The sequence below is a fragment of the Lactuca saligna genome, chromosome 1 (genome assembly GCF_052625555.1).
Source record: "Lactuca saligna cultivar CGN05327 chromosome 1, ASM5262555v1, whole genome shotgun sequence".
Classification (NCBI taxonomy): Eukaryota; Viridiplantae; Streptophyta; class Magnoliopsida; order Asterales; family Asteraceae; genus Lactuca; species Lactuca saligna.
Window position 1 is genome coordinate 122,876,239 of NC_136417.1, and position 10,018 is coordinate 122,886,256.

The following is a 10,018-nucleotide window of genomic DNA, read 5'->3' on the forward strand; positions in this document are numbered from 1 at the left end:
GTGTAACTTTTCCGTAAATATTGGGACTTTTCTGAAGATTTCCCTTAATACTAGTAAGAATACTATATGTGAGATTATAAATTAATAACCCAACTATAAATGGTCAATTACTTTGCACATAATTTAATTATTAAGGATTTATATTTTTCTTTTTATAACTTTGAATAGAAAAAAAAAACCTTTTTTTTGTGCGACAAACATTATATATATATATATATATATATATATATATATATATATATATATATATATATATATATATATATATATATATATATATATATATATATATATATATATCATTTTTTTTTGTTTTTTTGGTTCATGTATACAAATCATTTTTTGCGATCTTATTTAAGTGAATAAAAAAACATTTTTTTATACTTCCATTTAGATCGTATACATATAAAAAAAATTCAATAAATTTATTTGTTATTGTATATAAATAATTTTCTCACTTAGATACATAAAAGCATACCTCATAAAAATATATAGTCAGAAGTTTAAAAAAATAAAAAATATATTAGAAAATTATAAAAAATAATTAAGAAACTTATTTTTGTAAAACACGTTAATAAACAACATCCAAAAAATAATTAAAAATATATAATAATTATTTGTGATGTAGTTGAAGTGAGATAAAGTTTTGATAACTATAAAAAAAATTAATAATAAAATGGTGGGATTATTAAAAGTGGGGTAAGTATAATATTATCCTTTCAAAATTTATAAATGAAAGTTTGTTAGTTTATTTTGTTTATTTACTTAAATTTAAAAGATTAAAAAAAATCAATTTTAATAATTAATTATTTTTCTTATTTTCTTATAAATCCAAAGTTCTTAAATATTTAAATATTTATATTTAATTTCTTTTAATTAACCCAAGTAATACATGGATCTTACTTCTAGCTAGTACTATTAAATATCATTTGTCAGTAGTTAAAAGTTATAAATACATGATGTTATTAATATAGATCATTACGTTTCACTGCATCAAATCATTATATGTTAGTTATTACAATCCATATTATTCTTCAAATTTCAAGATCACACCTTTACCTATGTGGCATGGTATTATTGTCGTCAGCATCATGTGTGACATAGATAGCTGGCGGCAAACACCAGCCCGTAACCTTTAATATTGTCGGCATCATTTTACCAGTGGCACACTTTTTGCCATTCTCTCTCCTTATCTTCATCTAAACACCCCTTTCTCTCCTTTTTACCTTATTTTTGGTTATGAACACTACATCCTATATAAAAAAATGGCAAACATGTCAAGATCAATAAGGTGGAACTAATATAGAGTGTGGTGACACCGGCACCCACCATCAAGCCTTATAAGGATGGATGAAGCCGGGGCAAAAACCTAAATGACTTCGCCCCTTGAGGGGGTGTGCAGTGGCGGGTTTAGGGGGTTCCGGGGTGGCACGGGTAACCCCTAAAATTTCCGACCGCAGTGGAAAAAATTTCGAAATTTTATAAAATTTTTTATTTTTTCTACTATCGTGCAACCCCTAATCTTCCTGTGTAATCCCTACTATGAAATTTTGATCCGCCTCTAGGGGTATGGTGGTGAGTGGCTTTGGTAGCCACACAACTTTTTCTTTCTTAACTTGTATATTTGGCTTTGGTACTTGCACATTAAGAGAAGTGGATTGGGAGGGTTTAGAAAAATGGATATTTTGAGTTGTGGTTTGGAAATATGAAAACCAATGTAGATATAAACAAATGATGTGTCATTTATATAGCAACTAGGTTGGGAGCGGTGAAATGAATTGTATTTAAATATTTTTAACAATACGGTAGCGGTTTATTTGGTTATTATAATACAATGTTTAAATTAACGATGGCTACATTTTTATTTTTAGATGTACTTAGGGATGTCAAAAAGTTCTGTGGAACCCCGTTCCCGTGGGGGATCCCGTCCCGTTTGGGGATTTTTTTAAAAAAAATCAGGAGCGGGGACGGGGGCGGGGGCAAGGTTAACCCCCGTTTTAATTTCGGGGACGGGGGTAGGCAATCCCGTTCCGAAATCCCCATGGGGACCCCGTTAATAAATTACACATATATTTACATATATTAATTATATAAATATAATAAACAATAATATGATTTTGAGCTTCCAAAATTCATCAAAAAACATGTTTTTAAGTTGTTAGTATAATTTTTTAAAATGCCATAACTTTTTTGTTTTTAACATATAAAATTCTGTTATAAATAATTATTTGTTACCTAAAAAATAGCTTATTTTAACCAAAATAACAACTTCTTTTAGCTCAAAAAAAGTAGCTCAAAATCAATTGGGGGTGGAGGAACGGGGGCGGGGGCGGGGGTAATAAAGGGGATTCGGAGGCGGGGGTAGGAACATTGAACATTCCGGGGGCGGGAGCGGGGGCGGGGGAACAGGAAAATTTCGGGGGCGGGAGAGGGAGATGCACTCCTCGCCCCGTTTGCCCCCGTTGACATCCCTAGATGTACTTTAAGGAAACACTCATTGTACTCTTGTAAAAGATGGGTGCTATTACATATATCTTCTTACTTACATAAGTCAAATAATAAGGATACACCTATATATTTAATGATTTTGACATAATATGTATACGATGTGGAAAGAGGTATTATGGATCCTTTGACTACCTACAATATCTATAATAAGGCACTAGAAGATTGGATCCAAATCTTATTACCATGTCCCATCATATAAGATTTTTGTATACTTTTTATTTGTTTATTGTGTATGTGTTAAAGAATGAAATCTAAAAGTTAAGATCCGTAGATTATTGATAGGAGATCTTAGTTGATTCGATTTGTTAGGCGATTCAAGAGAAGTATGGTTCAGCATTTTTTTTTATCTTCTTTTTTTTTTTTTTCTTTTTTTTTTTTTTAAAGAATCTTTATTTAATATTAAGCTAAATAGAAACAAAATTCTGATTAGTTTTGAGTTGGCATATTTATATTACAATTGAAAATTGCTTTGTTTTTAATCGAGTTTAGTCTTAAACGCCAAACTAAGTATTAGGATTTGTTTTGCAAAACTAGTTCCTAGCTGGAAAATTGTAACTTTTATTTATATAAAAATATTCGGAAAAAAGGTAAAGGTTAATTTTCAAAAATGTAAAATGACTAACATAAAACTAAAAGCTAAAAAATTATAAAAGTTCTCAAAATCTATTTGAAACAGTTTTTTTTTTTTTTTTTTTTTTTTTTTTTTTTTTTTTTTTTTTTTTGGTCTAAAATATAGTTTTGAAATCGTACTATCGAACAATATGTATTATTTAGGGATAATGACTTGAAAGGGTAACGAACTTTCGACTTTTGTCACATTTAGTCACTAAACTTTTTTTCGTTATCTATTTGCCATTGAACTATTAAAACTGTTCACATTTTACCCTTATGACCGGCTGTTACCGGTCATAAGGGTAAAATGTGAACAGTTTCAATACTTTAGTGGCAAATAGATAACGAAAAAAAGTTTAGTGACTAAATGTGAACAAAATCGAAAGTTCGTTTCCCTCTAAAAACTTCAATGACTAAATGTGAACAAACTTCCTAGTATTATGTTTTAGCAAAATTATTTATTTTTGTTTAATTGTAGCAACATTTATTGATGAAGAAATCTATGAAATAAAAAAAACAAAATGTAACATCCGGATTTCTAGGTATCATAATTTAAGTATTTTTCTTTTGAGTTAAGAAGAGAGACTCGACGAGTTGACGCCTCAACTCGTCGAGTAAGGTCGTGACTGATGACTCGGATTAATGAATGGACTCGACGAGTCCGCGCTGTTGGCAGAAACCCTAAGTCTTTGGGCCCGAGCCATATTTAAAGGCACTCATGGCCTTCAATTGCGACTACATTTCTCATAAGTGAGAACTCTAGCGAGCTTGAGTATGTAAAGTGAGAGGAAGAGTTATCTTGAACTTTTTGGTGTGATAGATCTGGACCCTTCTAGGTCCAAAAAGCCGAGAATATGAAGCTTTAGTAGAGTAAACCTTGGGGTTCGAAGTTAGGAAGCATAACCTTAACCAGCAATGTGATGAAATAAAATGATGAGAGATAGGTGATGATAATTAGGTAAATAGATGATGATGAATATGTGATGTAGGATGAAAGGAGATACCATAACCTTAACCAACAATGTGGCGATGTAGTAATCTACCAGAGTATAGATGGCGACCACGGACTATTCTAGACAACCCAGTGGAAACACCAGCAGACCCATAATCTGTAGGTGATGAATTACGATTTCAGGCGATGTTGTAACTACGTATTCATGCGATGATACTCTAACCCCTTACTATGAATTACGAGTTCAGACGATGTTGTAACTACATATTCATGGGATGTCACAAATTTCGCATGTCAAACCAATGGTTATAATTCACATCAGTGAGAATGGTTTATTTTTTTGTAAAACCAAAATCAGATTGGAAATTTTAATTTTTTATTTTGGAAAATGTCAAACCATTGGTTTTTTATTTCGGTTTTGGTTTTTTGTTTTTTTTTAAATATATTTTCAGGGTTTTGTTTTTTTTTTTTATTTTTTGTTTTTTTTTTTATTTTTTTATTTCATGGATTTCTTCATTAACAAATGTTGCTACAATTTAACAAAAATAAATAATTTGGTAAAACATAATACAAGAGGAAGTTTGTTCACATTTAGTCATTGAACTTTTTAGAGGGAAACGAACTTTCGCTTTTGTTCATATTTAGTCACTAAACCTTTTTTCATTATCTATTTGCCATTGAACTATTGAAACTTTTCACATTTTACCCTTATGACCGGCAACAGTCGGTCATAAGGGTAAAATGTGAACAGTTTCAATAGTTCAATGGCAAATAGATAACGAAAAAAAGTTTAGTGACTAAATGTGACAAAAATCGAAAGTTCGTTACCCTTTCAAGTCATTATCCCTATTATTTATTGCAAAAAATCATGATGACTTTTAAAAACACGTTGCTAAACATGCCCTTTAAATACTGTTTCGATTTGAGTTTCAACCCAAATGTTAAGAGCAATTACACAACCATTTTCTTTAGACTTTTCTCTATTTTGTGATTCTTTATAACCAGTTTTAAACACTTCTTACAAGTTGGTATTTTGGTTCCAAATAGACCATTTTTGCCAAATTAAAATTTGACAAAATTTATGTAATTCATATCATTACAAAAACACTTCACGTTTGTACGTATAACTAAAGTAATATGAAAATACAAAGTATTGTCCAACCACCAATCTAATTGATGTAATTCATACAAAGTCTTTCTTTTATGGTGCATTTGTTACATTTTGTATTGAATAAAACAGACATTCACATCTTTATTAGTATTAATCTCAATCTCAATCCCATGAAAACATAGTTTATAGTACCAGAGTTTCAAGTTGAATCACGTCAAAACTCAACAAATATAATAGTACTACTTTAATAAACTCACAATTTGACTATTAATCTTAGAAACAATTTAACCTAAAATAATAACATTTAAAAAAAAAAAAAAAAAGCAAGGGATCCCAGTCGTTCATATTCACCTTTTATATAAAGCTAACACCACATCCTATATAAAAAACACGTAATTAAGGACAAACTTGAGTTAACTACCTTCTATGTAAGTAAAAAAAATAAACAAAAAACCAAAAAAAAAAAAAAAAAAAAGATGGGAAAATTTGTGGCAATTGACCATTTCAATGAGTTTTTAGCGGCTTGATGATGACGATGGTTCCTCACCAAGAACTTCCACGTTGCAAATAGGACATGTCTAAGAAAAAAAAATAATAAATAAAGCTAAATTCAAGAAATAGCATTTTAATTTATTTTATTAATTTATTACCTTGTTGATGCTAAGCCATTTTGATCCACATTCGGTATGATAAACATGCTTACATGGCAAATTGATTTGCTTGTCCCCTCTCTTGTATCTCATTTGGCAAATCACACACCTGCTTTAGCATTCAAAATTTGCTTTTATATTAATGAATCTTGAACAGTTTTTTTTTTTTTTTTTCCTTATTATAGTTTGTATTTGGATCACATTGCTATAAATATAATTGAGTAGATTTTTCAACGCACAATGAAAACTTTGGGAGGGAAAACGAATGAAGAAAAGTTGTAAGAAGAATGAAATCAGATATATGAAGTTTAATTAATTGGTGGAATAATTTTATAAAAGTTTTAGAATATTACTTAGTAATTACCTCTCTCCGGATTTTTTTCTTAAGAAGAAGCCACCAGACTTGTATCTTGTAGTTGGAAGGGAATCAATTAGGTCTTGAGAAAGACCTCGACTTTCTGTCCCAATTGCCTCTCCTAAATCAAGTAATTCCTGCATCATCAGTAAAACACTTTTAAATATAATCCTACTTTCATTCAATAACATAACTTTAAAGAAAATTTGTCTTGCAGTTTTTGATTATATTATCCTACATTCATTCAATAACATAACTTTAAAGAAAATTTGTCTTGCAGTTTTTGATTATATTACTTAGAGTAAATTACTGAAATCGTCCCTGTGGTTTGATCAAAATTGCACGTTTGGTCCCTAACTTTTTTTTTGCACTCGGATCGTCTTTGTGGTTTGCTTTTGTTGCGTTTTTCGTCCCTATGGTTTGGTAAAAGTTGCATGTTTGGTCCCTAACTTTATGTAAGGGAGGAAAAATGCAACAAAGTCAAACTATAGAGACGAAAAACGCAACAATCAAACCACAGGGACGATCCGAGTGCAAAAAAAAAGTTAGGGACCAAACGTGCAATTTTGACCAAACCACAGGGACGATTTCAGTAATTTACTCGATTACTTATAATGAAAAGAATAGAAATAACAAATTAGCCAAAAAAAAAAATCAATAGCAAACCTCGTATGTCATGTTGTCTGGATCGATGTCATCCTGCCAAACAACCTGCAATGCACAAAACATCTTAGCAATTTGTTTCTGTATTATATAGAATACTACTTTCATTTCTTTGTATTACAATATTGTAAATTTGTAATTATAATTTTATGTTTTTTACTTTTTTTTTAATGCGTTGTATTTAAAGAAATATACCCAAATTTAGCTTTCCACTTTCAACTTTTTCATACTAAGACATTTTGCTTTGAAAAATCTACTCAATTATAGCAGTGAAGTAGGATATGCTACAATAAACAAATTAATGAAAGTATATATTGCTATTTTTTGCATTTCACCCGATAAGAGTAAATTACTGAAATCGTCCCTGTGGTTTGGTCAAAATTGCACGTTTGGTCCCTAACTTTTTGTTTGCACTCGGATCGTACCTATGGTTTATTTTTGTTGCGTTTTTCGTCCCTGTGGTTTGATTTTGTTGCATTTTTCGCCCCTTACATAAAGTTAGGGACCAAACATGCAACTTTTACCAAACCATAGGGACGAAAAACGCAACAAAAGCAAACCACAGGGAGGATCCGAGAGCAAAAAAAAAGTTAGGGACCAAACGTGCAATTTTGACCAAACCATAGGGACGATTTCAGTAATTTACTCACCCGATAATAATCTTGATTATAGACTCCACAAAAGAATGCATAAAAGGCAATGAAGATAAATAAATAAATAAATAAAACTTAATACCTGAGAACTAGAAGCACTGTCATGATTTGGGCTACCTGAAAAATACAGAAAGATAGCTGATCATTCACCAGTGCTGATATGAAGATTTAAGTTCAAAGCTAAATGCAAAAGACATATCAACACACTTTCATTTATCTGTGCATTATATTATAGCATCCTATTTCATTTCTTTCTATTAATTTACAACATTGTATTTTCAACTTTTCTATATTTGAAAAATCTACGCAATTGTAGAAATGAAAATTGCTTTGCATTTGGATGACATTGCAATAACTGTAAGAGGAAGAAACGAAAGCATGATGCTATAATAAACAAATAAAAGAAAGTACATTGCTATTTCTTGAAGCTGGAAACATAAAAACAGGAACTGACATTCTTCAGGAATAGCTTGCATGCTTGGAACTGAATTCTCAGCTGATTGAACATCTGTGGTAACAGGTTCTGTGACATTCATCATTACAGGATACTCCCATGCACTGCGATTCATATCCATTCTTGGTGCATAATTGTGAGCTTCATATGGATCATAATAAGGTACATTTCCAATACCAGGTAATCCGTATTTGTATGAACTCATATTCATTGCCCAATATGCATGCTCCTAGAAGAAGTATGAAATGAAACTCTTGTATCAGTATCACATAGCAGAAAGCCATGTAAAGAATCATTATCATACTTCTAAAAGGGTAATGAATTGTAAAAGTAAAATAACCTGATCATGGATAGGACCCGAATGAGGAAAATGTGCAGTTTGATGTGAAATTCCATCGAAGAAGTCCATGAAGCTCTCAGGGACTGTGTATGGGAATCCTGTGTTTATGTAATGGACTTCCATTTGTCGATTTCCATTTCCATCCATTGTGGATGATAATTTTAATGATCTTTGCTAAAGAAACTGACAAGAGAACTGCATTAAAACACCTTTTTCAGAATGCAAGTTAACTATGATTTCTGTTATAAAGTTAAAACTCCACAAGAAACAACCAAATATATCATTCAAAATGTCTCCTACATGGCATGTTCTTCCATAACCCTCTAGAAATAAGATCATCAAATATGATATAAAAGATAGAATCCAATCAGCACTTGAATATAAACCAACATATATCCAAAATTTGGAAAAGCTGAAATCAAGTTTATGGATGCCACTTCTTTACATAGACTTCTTAAATAATGTAACAGAGACAAAATGCAAAACAAAGTAACTAAGCTGGAGTCATAAAAATTTCATCTCAGATATGAATCGTAAAAGTCAAAACGTTAATTAATTTCGTGTATGGAAACAAATTAACAGAAAACAAGTGCCTCAACCAGAGAAAACCTAATACAAACATCGAGCTCAGTTTTTACATGTAGCAGAAACCAACACAGTTAGGAAATAGTAGCGTATTGTTCATCTTCTTTACCCTCTGTTAAAGAAAATACCTAAAAAAAAAATGTTACATTACACAATTCAAACTAGGTTCATGCTCAACTTAACAATTTGCTCAAACAAAACGGCAGTAAAAAATTCAAGTCAACCAACGTGCTAGGGCGAGAAACAAGCACACGCAGTTAGTCTAATTCCAACAAGAAACTGCTATATTCACGCCTTTTTCACCTCAACGCCCTCAAATTACAGCCCAGAACACAGAAATTCGTATCGAAATCAACCAATTCAAACACCGCTTACCGGTTTGATCAAACAAAATCCGAAGTAACACCGAATTTTACAGGCAGAATACCAGAAACAACCGCCGGTAGCCTCATTCATACATCAACATTTCCCCGTTGACACACTCGAAGATAAAATAAAAAGGAAATCAACTCTCAAAACGATCACTATATCATAAACGAAAAAAAAAAATCACAAGCGATTGAACAGATACATACAGCAATCACACATTACACATAGTAATATGCATATCTCTACATACGTATACATATACTGAGACTAGAGAGAGGAGAGAGAAATAGAGAGAGATGACGAACATTGTACCGGTGGTTGGTCGGCCGGAGCAGAGGAAACGGACAAAATGAAAAAGTGAAAGGGGAAAAGAAAACTCTTGGTTGATCTTCCACACAGTATATGTGTGTGTTTTTGTTTTTCTCTCTCTCTATATATGTATAGATACAGTAAACATATATAGACGGAAACTGTGACTGTCACTCTATCTCATCCGTTCTGTCACAATCTCCTTTCTCAACACTATTTTGGGGTGGGGGTAGTGTGGTGTGTTGGGTTATATGCGAACTTTTGATTCACGCAATCCGCCCTTATATTGAATAACATTTACCATTATTATTATTATTTTTTTTACTAATTTATAAAATTATTCATTAATTATTTTTTAGTTATAACGTGTGGACACGGATAAAAAATATAAAATTAATTTTAATTAAATTATAGTTAACTATTGACCAATGGTAATAAAAAATTAAATAATTTATAA

At 31.2% G+C, this 10,018-nt stretch overlaps 1 protein-coding gene across 4 annotated transcripts; it reads right to left on the bottom strand.

Annotated features, from left to right (window-relative positions):
- Window positions 1–5,339: 5,339 nt before the first annotated feature.
- Window positions 5,340–9,767, bottom strand: BB (RING/U-box superfamily protein). Of its 4 annotated transcripts, XM_078992796.1 has the most exons (9): window positions 9,558–9,767; window positions 8,299–8,493; window positions 7,959–8,187; window positions 7,587–7,621; window positions 6,855–6,899; window positions 6,198–6,325; window positions 5,834–5,942; window positions 5,684–5,761; window positions 5,341–5,560 (listed from the first exon to the last, which is right to left on the bottom strand). In XM_078992796.1, the coding sequence occupies exons 2-8, from the start codon at window positions 8,443–8,445 to the stop codon at window positions 5,699–5,701; spliced, it is 756 nt and encodes a 251-aa protein (XP_078848922.1). In that variant the 5' UTR covers window positions 8,446–8,493; window positions 9,558–9,767; the 3' UTR covers window positions 5,341–5,560; window positions 5,684–5,698. The 4 variants fall into 4 exon arrangements, with proteins under 4 accessions (XP_078848928.1, XP_078848935.1, XP_078848922.1 ...); XM_078992802.1 differs by having other exon boundaries at window positions 5,340–5,761; window positions 9,565–9,767; XM_078992809.1 differs by lacking the exon at window positions 9,558–9,767 and adding an exon at window positions 9,259–9,484 and having other exon boundaries at window positions 5,340–5,761.
- Between the last annotated feature and the right edge of the window lie 251 nt (window positions 9,768–10,018).